At 43.3% G+C, this 19,711-nt stretch overlaps 1 protein-coding gene across 4 annotated transcripts in view; it reads right to left on the reverse strand.

Annotated features, from left to right (window-relative positions):
• Positions 1-200: 200 nt before the first annotated feature.
• LOC130858127 (UDP-glucuronosyltransferase 1-6-like) overlaps positions 201-19,711 on the reverse strand; it is a 97,768-nt gene continuing 78,257 nt past the window's right edge. For 3 of the 4 annotated variants that reach the window (XM_057744017.1, XM_057744014.1, XM_057744016.1), the window contains exons 2-5: positions 12,507-12,638; positions 4,185-4,272; positions 3,709-3,928; positions 201-1,148 (exon numbers count right to left, since the gene is read on the reverse strand). In XM_057744017.1, the coding sequence (XP_057600000.1) occupies positions 851-1,148; positions 3,709-3,928; positions 4,185-4,272; positions 12,507-12,638 (738 nt within the window). In that variant the 3' untranslated portion in view covers positions 201-850. Of the gene's footprint in view, positions 1,149-3,708; positions 3,929-4,184; positions 4,273-12,506; positions 12,639-18,282; positions 19,186-19,711 lie in introns of those variants that run through there. The other variant, XM_057744015.1, reaches the window with a different exon arrangement.

Consider the following 19,711-nt stretch of genomic DNA (forward strand, 5'->3'; position numbering starts at 1 on the left):
TGCCAAACTATTTGCTGACTGTGGTTATTTGCAGGGAACGTGATTCATGGTGCTTTTAATTCCTTGTGTGTGTATGTGTAAACCTCTATAGTTGTCATATTTTCTGTCAGAATCATGCATTACTTTTGTAGTTAGAACACGTGGTGTAACAATACATAAATGCAACACCCATGAAGAGAACACCTAACAAATATGATTTATATGAATTTATTAATATGTTTTAGTTATTACATCAGAGAAAATACACTTGCCAGTTGCTGTAATTTAGGCTTTTGTCAAATTCAGATCCATTTGGCACAAGCAGCGATTATCTGCTCAGGTACATCACCCATCAATTTTGTATACCACTCTCTCCCCACCAAGTCAGAATCTATACCATTCATTCACATCATATCAAGTACAAGGAATAGACGTTCCCTTCTTTACATGCACAAAGCGACATCTGTGAAGCACGAGCATAATTTGGAACCAGACATTATTGGTGAAGGAACCTATCACAACCGTCTACAGATGCCAGAAGAGGAGGTTACAACTGTCATCCTAGGGGTGGGGGTGGTGGTGGGTGTGCAGCCGTGGCTCCCAAACAAGCCCCATTTCTGAGTAGGAAAAGTGTTGCAGGTTGAAGGAAGAACCTAGCCAGCCAACCCTCTTAGCAAGTCATCTGAAAGATGGCAAGTAAAGTCCAGAATAAAGATACAGGAGGAGGGCAGAAAAGATACTCAGATATCTCCATTTGATCACTTTTGCTTTTTAAAACACACTCTGGGGCATCATTTTCTGGCAAAGTATTTCTTGAATAAGCATAACATGAATTTAACCTGACTCTTTCTGCAGGTTTCCACCACAGCGTTCAGTGTGCCTTGGATTTATGAGATTTCTTCACACGCCCTTTTTTCCCGAAGAATTTCCGGAAGACGAAGGCACAGCCCTTAAAGGTGATGAAGATGACCGTCAGTATGACTGCCAGGAGGAAGCCAATCACATCCAAAGAGTGGTACTGGTACCACGTGAGGTCATGGGCTGCAGGCCGCAGGTGTGGCGCCCCCTTGTGCCTCATCACGAACTCCACCCAGAATACAGCCAGGTCTAGAGGCTCGATGGGGCGGTCCTTGTGAAGGCTGGAGAGGCGCATGATGTTTTCCTTGTAGCTGAACACAAAGACAGTTCTGTGAATGCCTGGAACACTGACAGTAGTGAACCATCCTCCCTCTATGCTTGCTTCCAGTTAGGAACGCTACCGGATTTCCCAAACTTGACAGACTTTCTCTTGGAACCAGAAAAGAACACACACACACACACAAAATATTCTTTATGAAAGAAAAAGAAAGTAGGAAAGAAAGAAAGAAAGTAGGAAAGAAAGAAAGAGAGAGAGAGAGAAAGAAAGAGAGAGAAAGAAAGAAAGAAAGAAAGAAAGAAAGAAAGAAAGAAAGAAAGAAAGAAAAAGAAAAAGAAAGAAAGAAAGGGAGAGAGAGAGAGAGAGAGAAGGAAGGAAGGAAGGAAGGAAGGAAGGAAGGAAGGAAGGAAGGAAGAAAGAAAGAAAGAAAGAAAGAAAGAAAGAAAGAAAGAAAGAAAGGGAAGAGGAGGAAGGAAAGAAAGAAAGAAAAAGAAAAGAAAGAAAACTGGCACCCAGGGACTTTCCTGGCACTGGTGGTCTAGTGGTTAAGACTCCGAGCATCCACTGTAGGGGGTGTGGGTTGGATCCCTGGTTGGGGAAGTAAGATGCCCCATGCCATGCAGTGAGGGGGTGGGAGATAAACTGGAAGCCAAAATTGTAATTTTAAATTATTTGAAACTTGCTTTCTGCTCTTCTTCTTTTCTTTTTAGTGCTCTCTTTGTAGGAAATCAGATCATACTTTTTTGGTAACAACATATAGAAATAAAGGAAAAGGTCATCTCAGAAATTTTAATCATTTCCCATTCAATGAGATTGTAAACAATCACTTCTAACCAAAGAAAAAGACATTTTTAGTGCCATCTCCAAGACACTGCTATACTTTCAATTCAATTGGTGAAACATCAAACTCTCCAAATGCTAAATTTTGCATGAGGCAGTGTTTTTGCAGCCTGGTAAAGAAAAAATAAGGAGTCCTGTTTACTTTGGACTGTGTTGATAGCTGAGTCAGAATCTCTGAATCCAAAATGGGTTAGATACTTCAACCCTTAGTATGGATGCACTAAAAGAAGAAAGAGAAGGAAGTGGAAGAGGAGAGAGGAAGAGGAGAAGGAGAAGGCAAGGGGAAAAGAGAAGAAAGAGAAAGGAGAGATGCTTATTCAGGAGCAATTATGATCATCACTGTCCTTGAATACATCCAAATTTTATTTGGATAGGTGATGATAATGTACTATTAATATTTGGCCATAGATTCTGATAAACATCTTCCTTTTATATAAATCTTCTCTTATACAATATAGATTTTCTTGGACTTTCATGCATTCATTCAATATTGATTGAGCACCTGATACGGCCTGGTTGAATAATCTGATGTTGGAAATTTTTCCACTTCTCTTTATCTTACATAAGTCCAGTCCCAGCTTAGAGTGCTGGGAACTTGGAGATTCACAGAGATGGCTCAGAAATGAATAGATGAAGTTAGTAACTTAAGCTGACTGATTAGTGTTTTTTTAAAATAATAATATAGCAGAGAACTTCAACCAAGTCACTTTTAGGTTACAAGTAGTTGTCCATACCACTGAAAAAAAGGTCAAAATTACATCACTAACATGAACCGCAAAACTGATTTTGCAACATATGGAAAGAAATCAGGCTTTAATTGTAGTGATGTGTGAGCACCACGAGCTGCTGCTGACAAGCTGGGCTGCCAGAGCCAACAGGAACAAGAACCACACCAAGTGCTCTGGGAAGGCTAACATCACACACATGTTAGCACCATCGTTTCTCGCCCATTTTCCCTCGTCCAGGCTCAGTGTCCCCATGTGCAGAGTGTCCTCCCATCTGAACGCACTGCAGTCCTTTCACATCTATCCTCCTTCAAAATGAAGCAAGTATGGGTGAAGGTTCCTGACACTCTCAAAAATACATACACACGTGTGCATGCACACTCACACACATGGCTGATGTTGGCTGAAGTCCACTCCTGCTGTCACTTCTTCCCATAAGGTATTGACCAGCTTATTACTTGTAGCAATTGACAGCAATACAATAAAGTTCATGCAGAGATCATTTGATCTGATGGCTTTTGCCTTTTGAATCGTTTTCAGAGCCACATTTGAACAAACTTGACTTTGCTTTTATTATAAGCTTTCGTCATATCACATCACACACACACACACACACACACACACACATTTATAAACCCCCATGGACAAAATTTCTCACAGGTTTCAGTGCTGGGAAAAGCCATACCTTTAAGCACCTGGTTTGTTTTTATCTCATGGACACTATGCTACTTGTAATGGAATACTTCTCCCTTTGCAGGAACTTACAGGTCAGACATCTAGTATGTTGATATTATTTTTTTTATAAATTGGACTTTTAAGTATACCAGGGGAAATCATATATTTAAAATCATTTCTATGATAAATTTTATAGGAATTAAAGCAGCTTTTATGAAGTGAATTATAATAACCCCCAAATCATCTTACTTACCTTACATCAAGGTCTTGAATGTATTTGTTTTCACATTGGAATATTTATTCTGAAGCAATGGCCAAAATACAAGTAGCATTCCTTGGTAGCTTCTCTCTTACCTTTTGTCATTGATGACAGTTTTCAGGGCATTTTCTAAATCTTCCGAACTCATTTCCAGGACGTTCAAGGTCACTCCAGCTCCCCGGGTCTCCATGCGCTTCGCATTGTCCATCTGATCACCAAACAAGGGCATCATCACCATGGGAACGCCGTTGCATATTCCTTCATAAATACCATGGGAGCCGGAATGTGTGATAAAGGCCCGAGCCTTTGGGTGACCTGAAGAGCAAAACAGGGAGGGATGCCAGCAGTCAAGCCACTGAGTTTCACAATCTCACCTCATCTAGGTTCTGAAAGCACTCTCAGGACCCTGTGCCAAACACATGTGGCCCTTGCAGAAACATGCAGAACAAAGGTGGGTTGAGATGTCACTGGCCATATTTTCCAGCTAAACAATCCTTCAGAATAGCCCTGCCTGAGCCATGCTCCTAATTTAACCTTGGTTTGACCTACACATCAAATCCTCCCCACGTACCAAGCAGATCATTTTGGGGCAGCCACTTGACAAGTTTTGTATTCTTCACAAGATTTGGTGGTGGAGTCCCAGTATACCGCCACAGGACCTTGTAGAAACAACAACAACAAACAAACAAAAAAGTTTTTAGGAACATAATACGAACTTTAAAACAAAACAATACATCTCCGATAGTAGCTAGAAAGTGGAGTCTCTGAATGAATATAAACTTGGCAAGCATGGGAGGTATAGTGACTAAGAAGCCTTCTAGGGTTGGGAAACATTCTGTGTCTTGTTCCAGAGGCTTGATTCCAATCTGTGTTCACTTTGAGAATTTGTGAAAATTCATCAAGATGTACATTTATGATTTTTTCACTTTTCTGCACTTCAAGAGAAGGTTTACTTAATAAAATGAGTGGGCATAGAATTATAAAAGTGGAAATAAGAGAAACAAATCCAGGGTCCTAACCAACAGCTTATTGGAGAAATATTCTTATGCAGTATGAAGAAATACTATCCTGCTCATTTTATTTTTTTAAGCTCTTTATGGGAAAATAATTGCTTTACACTCTTGTACCAGTTTTTGAGGTACACCAAAGTAAATCAGCTGTATTTATACATATATCCCCATATCCCCTCCCTCCCGCAACTCCCTACCACCCTCCCTGTCTTGGCCCCTTAAATCATCACCCATCATCGAGTTGATCTCTCTTTGTTATACAGCAACTTCCCACTAGCTATCTATTTTACATTTGGTAGTGTATCTATGTCTATGCTACTCTCTCACTTCATCCCAGCTTCCCCTTCACCCCCCAACCCCCCCAGCCCCGTGTCCTCAAGTCCATTCTCTACATCTGCATCTTTATTCTTGCCCAGTCACTGGATTCATCAGTACCATTTTTTAAGATTCCATATATATGAGTTACCATACGGTATGTTTTTCTCTTTCTGGCTTACTTTGCTCTGTATGACAGTCTCTAGGTCTATCCACCTCATTACATAGAGTTCAATTTCATTCCTTTTTATGGCTGAGTAATATTCCATTGTATATATGTGCCATATCTTTTTTATCCATTCATCTCTTGATGGGCATTTAGGTTGCTTCCATGTCCTGGCTATGGTAACTAGTGCTGCAATGAGCATTATGGTACATGTTTCTTTTGGGATTATGGTTTTCTATGGGTATATGCCCAGTAGTGGGATTACTGAGTCATATGGTAGTTGCATTTTTAGTTTTTTAAGGAACCTCCAAACTGTTTTCCATAGTGGCTGTACCAGTTTACATTCCCATCAATGGTGCAGGAGAGTTCCCTTTTCTCCACACCCTCTCCAACATTGATTATTTCTAGATTTTTTGATGATGGCTATTCTGACCTGTGTGAGGTGATACCTCATTGTGGTTTTGACTTGCATTTCTCCAATGATTAGTGATGTTGAGCATCTTTTCATGTGTTTGTTAGCCATCTGTATGTCTTCTTTGGAGAAATGTCTGTTTAGGTCTTCCGCCCATTTGTGGATTGGGTTATTTGCTTTTTTGGTATTAAGCTGCATGAGTTGCTTATATATTTTGGAGATTAACCCTTTGTCCGTTGCTTCATTGGCAAGTATTTTCTCCCATTCTGAGGGTTGTCTTCTTGTCTTCTTTATGGTTTCTTTCGCTGTGCAAAAGCTTTTAAGTTTCATTAGGTCCCATTTGTTTCTTCATGATTTTATTTCCATGATTCTAGGAGGTGGGTCAAAAAGGATCTTGCTTTGATGTGTGTCATAGAGTGTTCTGCCTGTGTTTTTCTCTAGGTGTTTTACAGTGTCTGGCCTTACCTTTAGGTCTTTAATCCATTTTGAATTTATTTTTGTGTATGGTGTTAGGAAGTGTTCTAATTTCATGCTTTGACATGTAGCTGTCCAATTTTCCCAGCACCACATGTTGAAGAGGCTGTCTTTTTTCCATTCTATATTCTTGACTCCTTTGTCAAAGATAAGCTGCCCATATGTGTGTGGGTTTACCTCTGGGTTCTCTATTCTGTTCCATTGAGTTACGTTTCTATTTTTCTGCCAGTACCATACTGTCTTGATCACTGTAGCCTTGTAGTAGAGTTTGAAGTCAGGAAGCCTAATTCCACCCACTACATCTTTCCTTCTCAAGATTGCTTTGGCTATTCGAGGTATTTTGTTTCCCATACAAATCGTAAGATTTCTTGTTCTAGTTCTGTGAAAAATGCCACTGGTAATTTGATAGGGATTGCATTGAATCTGTAAATTGCTTTGGGTAAGATAGTAACTTTCACAATATTGATTCTTCCAATCCAAGAACATGGTATATCCCTCCATCTGTTTGTGTCGTCTTTGACTTCTTTCATCAGTGTCTTATAGTTTTCTGCGTACACATCTTTAGCCTCCTTAGGCAGGTTTATTCCTAGGTGTTTGATTCTTTTTATTGCAATGGTAAATGGGAGAGTTTCCTTAATTTCTCTTTCTGCTCTTTCATTGCTAGTGTATAGGAATGCAAGTGATTTCTGTGCATTAATTTTTTATCCTGCTACTTTACTAAATTCATCGGTTAGTGCTAGCAGTTTTCTGGTAGAATCTTTAGGGTTTTCTATGTACAATATCATGTCATCTGCAACAGTGACAATTTTACTTCTTTTCCAACTTGGATTCCTTTTATTTCATTTTCTTCTCTGATTGCTGTGGCTAAAACTTCCAAAACTATGTTGAATAATAATGGTGAGAGTGGGCACGCTTGTCTTCTTCCTGTTCTTAAAGGGAATGCTTTCAGTTTTTACCCATTTAGAACGATGTTGGCTTTTGGTTTCTCATATATGGCTTTTATTGTGTTGAGGTAATTTCCTTCTATGCCCTTTTCCTGAAAAGTTTTTATCATAAATGGTTGTTGAATATTGTCAAAAGCTTTTTCTGCATCTATTGAGATGATCATATGGTTTTTATCCTTCAATTTGTTAATATCATGTATCGCATTGATTGATTTGTGTATATTGAAGAATCCTTGCATTCCAGGGATAAACCCCACTTGATCATGGTGTATGATTTTTTTAATGTGCTGTTAGATTCTGTTAGCTAGTATTTTGTTGAGGATTTTTGCATCTATATTCATTAGTGATACTGGCCTGTAATTTTCTTTTTTGGTGACACCTTTCCCTGGTTTTGGTAATAGGGTAGTGGTGGCCTCATAGAATGAATTTGGGAGTGTTCCTCCTTCTGCTATATTTTGGAAGAGTTTGAGAAGGATAGGTGTTAGCTCTTCACTAAATGTTTGATAGAATTCGCCTGTGACGCCATCTGGCTCTGGGCTTTTGTTTGTTGGGAGATTTTCAATCAGTCTCAATTTCCATACTTGTGATTGGTCTGTTCATATTTTCTATTTCCTCCTGATTCAGTCTTGGGATTGTATTTTTCTAAGAATTTATCCATTTCTTCCAGGTTATCCAATTTATTGGTATATAGTTGCTTGTAGTAGTCTCTCATGATCTTTTGTATTTCTGCAGTGTCAGTTGTTACTTCTCCTTTTTCATTTCCAATGCTGCTGATTTGCGTCTTCTCCCTTTTTTTCCTGATGAGTCTGGCTAATGGTTTATCAATTTTGTTTATCTTCACAAAGAACCATCTTTTAGTTTTATTGATCTTTGCTATTGTTTCCTTCATTTCCTTTTTCATTTATTTCTGATCTGATCTTTATGATTTGTTTCCTTCTGCTCACTTTGGGGTTTTTTTATTCTCCTTTCCCTAATTGTTTAGGTGTAAGGTTAGGTTGTTTATTTGATATTTTTCTTGTTTCTTGAGGTAGGACTATATTGCTGTAAACGTCCCTCTTAGAACTGGTTTTGCTGCATCCCATAGGTTTTGGGTTGTTGTGTTTTCATTGTCATTTGTTTCTAGCTATTTTTTGATTTCCTCTTTGATTTCTTCACTGATTTCTTGGTTGTTTAACAGCATATTGTTTAGTCTCCATGTGTTTGTATTTTTTTACAATTTTTTTCAGGTAATAATTGATATCTAGTCTCATGGTGCTGTGGTCAGAAAAATGTTTGATATGATTTCAATTTTTTTTTTTTTAATTTACCGAGGCTTGATTTGTGACCCAAGATGTGATCTGTCCTGGAGAATGTTCCGTGTGCACTTGAGAAGAAAGTGTATTCTGCAGATTTTGGATGGAATGTCCTATAAATATCAATTAAATCGAGATGATATAATGTGTCATTTAAAGCTTGAGTTTCCTTATTTATTTTCTGTTTGGATGATCTGTCCATTGATGTAAGTGGGGTGTTAAAGTCTCCTACTATTATTGTATTACTGTCAATGTCCCCTTTTATGGCTGTTAGCATTTGCTTTGTGTATTGAGGTGCTTCTATGTTGGGGGCATAGATATTTATAATTGTGATATGTTCTTCTTGGATGGATCCCTTGATCATTATGGAGTGTCCTTCCTTGTCTCTTGTAATAGTCTTTACTTTAAAGTCTAATATGTCTGATATGAGTATTGCTGCTCCAGCTTTCTTTTGACTTCCATTTGTATGCAATATCTTTTTCCATCTCCTCACTTTCTGTCTATATGTGTCCCTTGGTCTGAAGTGGGTTTCTTGTAGGCAGCATGCATAAGCCTCTTGTTTTTGTATCCATCCAAATAGTCTGTGTCTTTTGGTTGGAGCATTTAATCCATTTACATTTAAGGTGATTACTGACATGTGTGTTCCTATTACCATTTTCTTAATTGTTTTGGGTTTGTTTTTGTAGGTCTTTTCCTTCTCTTGTGTTTCTTGCTTAGAAAAGTTTCTTTAGCAATTGTTGTAAGGCTGGTTTGGTGGTGCTGAATTCTCTTAACTTTTGCTTGTCTGGAAAGCTTTTGATTTCTCCATCAAATCTGAATGAGATTCTTGCTGGGTAGAGTATTCTTGGCTGTAGGTTTTTCTCTTTCAGGATTTTCAATATATCCTGCCACTCCCTTCTGGCCTGCAGAGTTCCTGAAGAAAGATGAGCTGTTATCCTTATGGGTTTTCCCTTATATGTTATTTGCTGCTTTTCTCTTGCTGCTTTTGATATTTTTTCTTTGTGTTTAATTTTCATTAGTTTGATTAATATGTGCCTCGGTGTATTTCTCCTTGGGTTTATTCTGTATGGGACTCTCTGCACTTCTTGGACTTCAGTAATTATTTCCTTTCCCATGTTGGGGAAGTTTTCCACTATTACTTCTTCAAATATTTTCTCAGACCATGTCTTTTTTTATTCTTCTTCTTGGATGCCTATGATTCAAATGTTGGTGCACTTAATGTCACCAAGGCCTCTGAGACTCTCTTCCATTCTTTTTATTCTTTTCTCTCTTTCCTGCTCTGTGGCAGTTATTTCCCCCATTCTATCTTCCAACTCACTTATTTGTTCCTCTGCCTCAGTTATTCTGCTGTTTATACCATCTAGAGTATTTTTAATTTTGGTTATTTTGTTGTCCATTACTGTTTGTTTGTTCTTCAGTTCTTCTGAGTCCTTATTAACTGTTTCTTGTATTTTCTGTATTTTGTTATCAAGATTCTGGATCATCTTTACTATCATTACTCTGAATTCTTTTTCAGGCAATTTTCCTATTTCCTCTTCATTTATTTGGTCTTGTGTATTTTTACCTTGCTCCTTCATCTGTGACATATTTTTTTGTCATCTCATTTTCCCCCCACTTAGGATGGGCAGGATTATGTTCCTGTCCCACTGGGTGTTTGGCCTGAGGTTTCAAGCACTGGAGTTTGTAGGCTGTTGAGTATAGCTGGGTCTTTGTGTTGAGGTGAGCACCTCTAGGAGACCTCACTCTGATGAATATTTCCTGGGAACTGGGTTTCCCTGTTAGTCCAATGTTTTGGACTCAGAGCTCCCAACTCAGGAGCTCAGGCCTGATGCTGGGCTTGTGAATCAATATCCCACAAGCCATGTAGAGCAGGAAAATGAAAAAAATTAAAAAAAGGAAAAGGGAACAGCAGAAAATAGCAATATAAAAAATATGGTAAGAATAGGAAACTAACAGGTATGTTAGAAAAAAATTTTTTTAAAAAATAGATGGAGCAACAACTGGAAGGTAAAACAACTGCAATAGCCGAAGTGAGAGGAAAAAAAAAGCCAGAAATGGCCTTGGCTGTGGGTGCGTGGCTTAGAGAAGGGTGGGGGTAGGGCTTTAGGCAATGGGCAGGGCCTATGCTTAGAAAAGGCCCTGGGGGTGGTGGGGAATGGGGCTTAGGCCCAACAAAGCAGAGGGGCCCATGAATGCCTCTGATCCTGGGGGCAAAGGACCAGGTCCAGGTACTCAGCAGGCTCCGTGGGTCCGAGCTGGTGGGAGAAATGCTAGGCACCTCCCCTAGCCCTCCAATCTCGGAGGGCCCCTCCCCCTTGGGTTGTCTTCTTCCTCACCCCTCCTTCTTATTCCCCTAGGACACTCACAGCTGCATGGGGCACTGGAGGGCAGGAGACCAGACTCTGATGCCCAACAGGCTTCCCAGGGCCAACTGAGCTAGGGTAATACCTGTGGCACTTCCCCAAATCTCCCAGTCTCATAGCATCCCTGTCCATCTCTCTTCCTCTCCCCCGCTCCCCACTCTCCTAGGTCCCAAGCAGCTGGAGGGGGCCCTGGAGTGTGAAAGAGCAGGGCTGTGAGCCTAGCAGGCTTCCCAGAGTTAGTGGGCAGGGGAATTACCTTCCCCACCTCCTTTGATTCTCCAATCCCAGAAGGCCCCCTTCCCCACCCACCCCTCCTCTTCTCCCCTGCTTTCCTTCTACACCCTTAGGACCAGTGAGACCTAGAGGGGCCCCTGGAGGACCGAAGACCAGGCCTGGGGGCACAACAGGCCTGCTGGTGCCAAGTGGGTAGGGAGATTTCCCACAGAGTCTCCCCTGATCTTCTGGTCCTGCAAGGTCCCCCCCCCCCACCACTGTCTGTCTCTCTTCCTTTTCCCCTCTCCTCCCTCCCATGCCTGTATGACTCACACAGCTGGAGAGGGCCCCAGAGACTGAGGGACTAGACTCAGGAACTGAGCAGGCTCACTGGGCCCAAGTGGGCAGGGGAAAGGTCCTCCGCACCTCCCCTGGTCCTCTGATCCTGGAATGTCCCACCACCCGTCTGCCTCTCTTCCTCTTCCCCTGCCACGCTTACATGCCCCCAGGACCAACATGTCTGGGAGGGGACGCTGGAGAGTTGGAGACCAGGCCCGGGAACCCAGCAGGCTTCCCGGGCCAGTGGGCAGCGGAAATGCCTTCTGCTCCTTCCCCGATCCTCTGATACCGGAGGGTAGCTCCCCACTTCTGCCTCTCTTCTTCCCCCCGCCACTGCTTCCCTCCTATACTTGTAGGACCAACGGCCGAGAGGGGCCTTGGAAGGTAGAGGACCCACCCGGAAGAAATACCCCGGGGGCGCCTCCCCTATTCTTCTGATCTGGAGAAATCCCTCCCCACCCCCACCGTCTGCCTCCCTCCCTCCCCCCAACCCCAGCACCCCCCCCCCCATGCCCCCAGGACCCACAAGCCACAGGGGGACCCTGAAGGTGAAGGACCAGGCCCGGGAGCCCAGTCGGCCTCCCTGGCCAAGAGGGCAGGTGAAACGCCCTCTCATCTCCCCATCCCTGATCTCAAATCCCCCACCCCCACCATTCCGCCTCTCCACCTCCTCAACCCTCCTCCCTCTTTTCCACACCCCAAGGACCTAGGGAGCCCTGAGGGGGCCTTGGAGGGTGGAGGACCCAGCTGGGGAGCCCAGCAGGCTCCCAGGCCCGGGAGCTCAGCAGGCTTCCTGGCCTCCTGGGTGGGAGAAACCCAGTTGTGGTTTCCTGATCTCCCCAGACCCCAAGAGGCCCTCGCGGGAAGCTCCCCCCTCACCCAGCCACCCCCCCAGGGGCACCCATCCTGTCTGGCTTCCCCTTCCCCGCCCCCCTGTCTTCCCCCAGGTCCTACCCGATTGTTCAGGGATTCCTCACGTCTCCCTGAGCCTCAGGTGCCCTGCTGGCCTCTGGGAAACTATCTATTTGTGGGGAGACGTGATCTCCGCGTTTTCCTACACCGCCATCTTGACTCCGCCATCTTGACTCTGCCCCCACCAATTATTCTTAAAAGTAAATTTTAATATACTTTTGAGTCACTTAGCGAGAAGGAGGCCTCCTCAAGAAGTGGATCATGGTTTAACAGAGTAGCTGAGAATGAGATTGCAAAAGAAAAAAAATAAAACCAACTTTGGATTAATAATTGGGAAGTGGCAGGGAAACCCAAGTCTAAAGCCCAACTCATAGAATTAATTTAGGTACTGAAAGCCTGGGGTTAGAATTCCTGTGAAGATGGATATAAAGAAAGCATATAGAATCTTCCTACCGTCTGAGGTATTTTGCCCAAAGCATCAGCAATTTCCATAGCTTTCTGCTCCGGAATCTCTGAGACCATCGAGCCCAAAGAGAAAACCACAATTCCATGCTCTCCGGAAGCATTTACATAGGCTTCAAATTCCTAGGACCAGAAGAGACATTTCCAGTTAATTTTCTTTCTCATATTCTCTAGCGACTGCAAACATCCACCTATGAATCAGGTATCTTCCTCTTTAGAATGTGGTAAAAGCAGTGTGTGTGTGTGTGTGTGTGTGTGTGTGTCTGTGTGTGTGTGTGAGAGTGATAAGGACACAAAGTATTAGTGTGTGTTATAGCATCCATCCCTGCCTAACTCCCTTCCATCCCAAAGGAGGAAGTCTTCCTCTTACAGAGTTATCACTTGGGTTCTTCTCTGAGATGCAGAATCCAGGTAATGTGCCTAGTTGCCAAAAGGAAAACGATCCCAGGTAAGACCAGCTCCACTTCCCCAGGGCTGCAGGCAGCTGGGAGAGTCTTGGAACAAAGCAGGCTTTGGGAGGGGGGCTGGAGGAGAAAGATGAAGACAACAGGGAGAAGGGAGGAGAGGGGAAGGGGCATCCTGGAGAGAGGGGAGAGCCTTTCAGCCGATTCTGTGAAAGGAAACATTGGAGAAGAGGAACACTGTCTAAGGAGGATTTCAGAAAGCTTTCTATGGACTTTAAAGCTCCTTGCTGCCTCTCTAAGAAAATTTACGGTAAAGACCTGTATTACTGTTCAAGCCTCTAGCATATTCTTTTTAGGTTGAAAGAATGAATGAAGTCAAAGCACAGAGCTACAGACAGCATTAAGGACTAGGCTCACGATTAAGGGAAAACCTCAAAGAGCAAAACAACCTTTCACAGCCCTTGCCTCCCTGCAGCCTATGGCAGAGTTTCCCATTTGGCAGCCAAATACACTTGGATGATTAAAGAGCATATTCACGTCAACTCAGTACTGAAATTTAACCATCAACCATGCATTTTCCCACCTTTCCTGGAGAAGAGTTTCTAGAGTGTTGACGTCAACTTGCCTGCTTTAGCAAGACGAATATGTAGAAATTTATGTGAATCTTTCTTTGCTGGTTCCATAACATACTGTAAAAAGTAAACTATTCCTCTCTCGGTATGAAAAATACAGAATAGGGGACAGAAACCGTTGCCAAGTGTGTCCCAGCGATCTGAGCCCCTTCTGTGGAGTTCAGAGAAGGTCAAGGACATGTGAGTAAACCCTGACTACCAAAGCCACTTGGGGGAAGGGGCAACGGACAGAGTCTTCACCCACCCAGCATATGATCCTCATAGAGTGCTCACATCCGGTTGCAGAAGCCAATTCCTTCTGTCACTATGTCCGTCACTGTCACCCAAGGAAGGCTGCACCTGTAAGGCCGCTCGGTTGTCTCAGGAGGCACCCAACACGGATCACCTGCAGGTATCACAGCCTTGGCTATTTAAGGACAAAGCTCAAGATGAGGCAATGGGACTTTCTGAAGAAACTTCTGGGCCAGAGGACCCAAGGAATAAGGAATGAAGAACAGAGAGAGTGCTGCATGCTAAGCCCTCTGCAGATTACACCAGCTTGTTCCCCCCTGCATGTGAGACAGCATCGTTCAAAACCTGGAGACTGAATTGATTCAAAGCCCTTCCCTTTGCTAATGGCCTCCTATTGCCATTAAGGCAACTTGTTTTTAATCAAGGAGTAATTTTTTTTCCTTTGGTCGCCAAGTGGCATGTGGGATCTGGTTCCCTGACCAGGGATCGAACCTGCAGCCCCTGCATTTGAAGTGCAGAGTCTTAACTACTGGAATGCCAGGGAAGTCCCCAAGAGTAATTTTTTTTAATCAAGTGAGTTTTGGTGTATTTGAACAGTAAATGTGATTGATTTTTTAGTTAACAATGAATTTTACAACTGTTAGACACAAGCAACCTGTGGTTCCCTGGAATGAAGCAGGAAGATGGGATTTTAGAAAATGTCTGTGTGTATAGGGTGAGAATCAGAGAAGGCAGCGATCCCAACTAGTAAATACAGACCCTGGAGTATGACCTGGCAAAGGCCCCTCGCTAAACTAATGAGGAACAGACTTAGAGATGGATGTCAAACAGAAGCTCTGAAAGGATGCAACAAAAATAACTCAATCAGAAGAATAGCAGCGTTAGCCAGAGTGCTGAAACAAGAACCTGGAGGGGAGGGGTGGGTGTGTCTCAGGAAGAAAGGCACAAATCCCCTAGATTCAGCCCCAACAATAATCTTAGCTCCACCTGCTCTGTTCCCAAACTTCAGAGCCAACGCCAGAGTGCTCCAGGCTTCAGGAAACACACGCACGCACACCTGCATGCACACACATGCAGGGCACACACTCAGAGTGGGAATCCATTTAAAGGAAACAGAGCAAAGCATAAGTAGGCGATTTTCCCCCAACTGTCGGTTACTCATGATCTAATTATTTCCAAGTCCCCAGATAGTTTTGTATGTCTCCAAAGAGAGCCGAGGGAATTAGTGAGACTGTGTGATATGCTATGGTTTGCCAGAACTGAGAGGTTTCCTGGGACTTTCAGTGTTAAAAGCAGAAGAGCTCTGGACAAACCAGGATGCTGGCTACCCTGGATGGGAGCTAGGAGACTTCAGACAGGGCTCAGCAAACACGATTTTCAGAGTCGGCTGCCAAGCTTGATTCTGAGCGTGGCCGGTAAAGCCCTGATATTGACCAGCCCCACTCCCTGGCCATCTCAGTGTCTAGTCCACCCTCACCAGCCTCAGGCCCTTTCTGAGGCCCCTGGCTCCTGGCGGCTGTGTCTTGGTCTTTCCCATCAGGCTCAGCTGAAAAGCCAGAGAGTGGGTATCATCTTCCCCCCACCCCCACCTGCTGAATTTCCTAAATTTCCTAGGATCTCCTTGCCTTCGTGAAACCCACTCTTACTTTAACCTGGTTTGGAAAGAGCCAAGTCCAATGTCCCCTCCTTTCACACCCTTCCACACCCACTCAGCTGACCAGCAGGATGTGATTAACACAAAAGAAACCCACAGGGCCATAAACACCCAGAGTTAGATAATAGCACTTGGCTGGAGTTTAAATGGCATGAAAGTTCATCTACAGTTTACAGAAGGGCAAACTGCAGAGCTTGCATTATCGTGTCCAGTGTGGATTCTGGGCCAGTAGGAGATTCAGTAATGGTGAGGTCCACCCACTACTTGGCAAAACTTCCCCTAAATCTTGTCCTGACTTCACAGTCTCTGGAATGGCCAAAGAGCAAAGCCACACGTTGACTGAAATAAACCTCCATCCCACACCTCTTATCCTGTTTCAAAAAAAATGAGGCTCCCCTCGAAGTGAAAATACTTGCCTACTGCAAGGAGGCTTTTAATATAAAAGTCCTGGCTTTTGCCGCACGTTTAGAATTTTTAGTTCCAGCCTTTTATTAGATTTTCCTTCCCAAATGCCTTTTGTTTTCCAAGAAGCCAGAAACACTCGGTATGTTGGAAACATGTGGCTTTATCATTATACGTTCAGAGTCACTTACAAACACTGCAAGCTTCCCTGGTCCCCACTCTTTCTTCCCCTTTTCATCTTCAAGTCTGTTCTCACCCATCTTCTGTTTGGTTATTTTCCTCACACCCAGCGTGAATGTGCAGATATCATCTCTGAATCTCTGCATATCTACAAAGATGGTCTCTCACCCTGAAAGGGAATTGACTGATAGACATCCTGGAATCACTGAGTTTCAGGCCTTTCCTCTCGATGCTGCTCTGCTGTCTTTATTCTTTCAGACATCCCAAAGGTTGACCAACACCAGACTGCGATTTCCCTATGGACTCTCATTACCAAATACAGATTTTATCTTTATTCTTGAAAAGTTCAGGACGTTTACCAATAGCACTGGGAAGAGGATGGTCCCCACTAGAGGGAGGGAAGTGCAGGGTAACATTCTTTGATAAACAAAGGGGGGAAGATAACAGCAATGTGAGAAACCAAAAAAAATCAAGAAAAGGGGGGATGACAAAGCAAAATAAAAATGAAGTGGAAGAATTATAATCATATCTATTGATTGCTAAGTCCAAGCAGACAAAATTTCACTATTAAAGGAATTTGCCTGACTAGGTTAAGAATATCAGTTCCATGTTGCTTAAAAAGAAAGAAGGTTGAAGGCATGGAGTACTAAAGAGACACTAGGGAAATGTAAACAAAACAATAGAGGAATGATATTAATATATAATAAGTGGAATTTCTTACTAAAGGCATTTAAAATAGGACAAGGAGAGCTACTATCAGGTACAATTTACAGAGACATTCCCACACCTAAGCTCATATGCATCAAACAAAGCAGCAATCAACACATACTCAATACAATTCACCACTTAGACACATTGACAGGGGAAAGATATATCAACAAATGATATAAAAATATAATATCAAGAAAGGTGGTTGATAAAGTGCTGCAGCCTCCCCCATCAAACATCCTAAAGAAAGAAGGAAATCATGTAAATAAATAAAGACTGCCCCAAGGCAATGGCAAACCTAATGCAAAGTGATGAAATGAAAATCTTGCTTGGACATGCTCACTAGCTTTCTTGCCTTTCACCTGAGATACACGCACTGGTTTGATGATATTTCACCCCTTCCTTTCCTCTGTCGGAAAGAGAATATTAATTGTTTTCTATACTCTTAGATTTTCTCATCTTGCTTTCAGAAAATCAACACCACCTCCTTCTTTCTTCACCAGACCACCCCACCAGACACAAAGGTGTCCAACGGGCCGTGAGTCCCAGAATCTTATTGCCGTGGGACCCTTGAGGGCTTTTCAGATCTCTCTCCACGTTACAGGAGCAGAATCAGAGCCCCATTCAGGAGACCCTGTCTTGCAGCAGTGGGGTGGAGGCGTTCACCTGGCACCTGATGTGTCACCTGGTTTTCTTCCTGCAGCCCTAGTTTCTCCTGCCTCTGAGAGTTACATGATCATTTAACATATGAGGGATGTCAGAGGCACACTGGGAGTAAGATGCATCACTCTCCGAGGACGATGACAGCCCCTTAGTAGGAGCCAGACTCAGCGCTGGAAAGCCCTGGGCTACCAGCACATCCTCAACCAATACTTGAAGAATAAATGAATGTATGCCCACTGAAATGTCACCTTCTTGAAGAATCCTTCCCAAACCCCCATGTGGGGAGCCGCTCCTGCTATTCTCCATCTCCTCTGTTGAGATTTGGAAGAGCATGTGAATGCTACTTTGTTTTGCATACTTCCCATTGTGTAGGGGGAAAATTAACATATAAGCATGTAAGAGAGGGAAATGCATGAACCCTCTACCCCATGTCAGAACCTGGCAGTCTGGTGATTTGCTTATTAGAGGAAACAGAACTGCAGGATTCAGCTTCCTGTCAGAATATCTAGAAACTGGACCTTTAACCAGGAACCCGATCACAGGCAAAGTGCATGCTGCACAGTTTTGTTCTCTGCAAGGAACCCTGAAGCCAGAGCCCTGTGTTTGTGGCATTTAACCCGTGTTGCCTCTAATTGATTACTATCCACTGTAGCACAGAGGACAAAGTGACCAAAGTACGCTTTCCTAAAGTATCCGATAAAAGAAACCCAGAAGATGATGCCAAACACAGTTATTAATTACAACTCAGACCTAGGAGATGGGTGAGATAGAAATGAACGAGAGAAGGTACTTGAGATATCTTAGCTTACCCACTCAGCATATCTGTGGCCAGCTCATCGACCCAAAGTACATGCTGGAATACCGGCATATAGAATTTCCACTCAAGTACACACCTGAGATAGTGGCTTCTTGCTAGCGCAGTTGATCCCACCAACAAAGACTGTATTGGGCATGATGGGCCTCGGGTAATTATTCACAAAATCTTTTCTCAGAAGCCAGACAGACCCATAGCTCATAAGGTCCTGGACAGTCACGTCTTTCTGAAGGACCTCGGAGGCAAGTGGCGCGTACGGGGAATAGACCACACTGCACAGAAAGCCCTCTGACCAGGCGATCAACATATTCTTCACTCGCTGCAGGAAGGTCATGTGATCTGAGTTAGAAGACAGAGGCCTGGGCACATAGGATGGTGGGTTGGGACACTGGGTACCCTGAAAGTCCAGGCTGCACGGCAGTCCATTCAAGTAGAACACGGCAGGCACAGCCAGGTACTCCGCCACGATGGTGCCGCAGGGAAGGATAGGGTCTGTCAACACAGCATCAAAGCTGCTTGCCGCCAGGGAGGCCATCAGCTCCTTGTTGTGCAGTAAATGGGAGCAGGCGGAAAAAAGCACAGCCGAGTCCTCTTTGACTTTCTTGTATGTTTTGACCACACGCTGCAGAAAAGAATCATTCTCAAAAACAGTACTCCCAAGGCTGTTAAAAGCTGCTTGCAAGTCCTCCCTTCGGAATGGCACGGGGTACCTCTTCAAGGTAAAAAATGCTTCTTCTTTAATGTACACGGAGGCATCAGGTGCGAGGACCACTATGTCATGTCCCCTGTGCTGCAGCTGTTGGACGACCGGAACCAAACTCAGCCAGTGGCTGCCTTCTAAGGGGACCACCAACAGCTTCCCACCCCGGGACAGGGCAGGGCTGAGCGCACACAGCAGCAGGCCCAGGACAAGTGGACGTGGACCCTGGGATCCTGCTGTCATTGTGCCCCTGCCGTTGCCACCAAGACTGTCACTGCCAGAGGTCTGCCCTCTCTCACTTAGTTGAAGTTAATGTTTGATTATATCACATGACGCTAGCTGCCAGTCAGCTAGAGGTAGCTGTAAGTTTACTTTTAGAGATAAAGAGGGCGGAACTTGCCTAGGTCGCTTCATCGGCAATAAGTTTCACTGGCTGGAATTCCTTAACAACTACTGAATCATTTTTTTTAATTGAAGTATAGTTGATTTACAATATTGTGTTAGTTTTCGGCGTACAGCGAAGCGATTCAGTTATATATATATTCTTTTTCAGATTTTTTCCATTACAGTTTTTATAAGATACTGAATATAGTTTCCTGTGCTATACAGTAAATCCTTGTTGTTCATTTTATATATAATGGTGTGTATGTGTTAATCCAATACCCCTAATTTATCCCTCCCCTGCTTTCGCCTTTGGTAACCATAAATTTTTTTTCTACCTCTGTGGGTCTGCTTCTGTTTAGTAAATAAGTTTATTTGTATTATTTCATAGACTCCACATATAAGTGATATCATATAATATTTGCCT

Source organism: Hippopotamus amphibius, chromosome 8, assembly GCF_030028045.1.
Source record: "Hippopotamus amphibius kiboko isolate mHipAmp2 chromosome 8, mHipAmp2.hap2, whole genome shotgun sequence".
Taxonomy (NCBI): Eukaryota; Metazoa; Chordata; class Mammalia; order Artiodactyla; family Hippopotamidae; genus Hippopotamus; species Hippopotamus amphibius.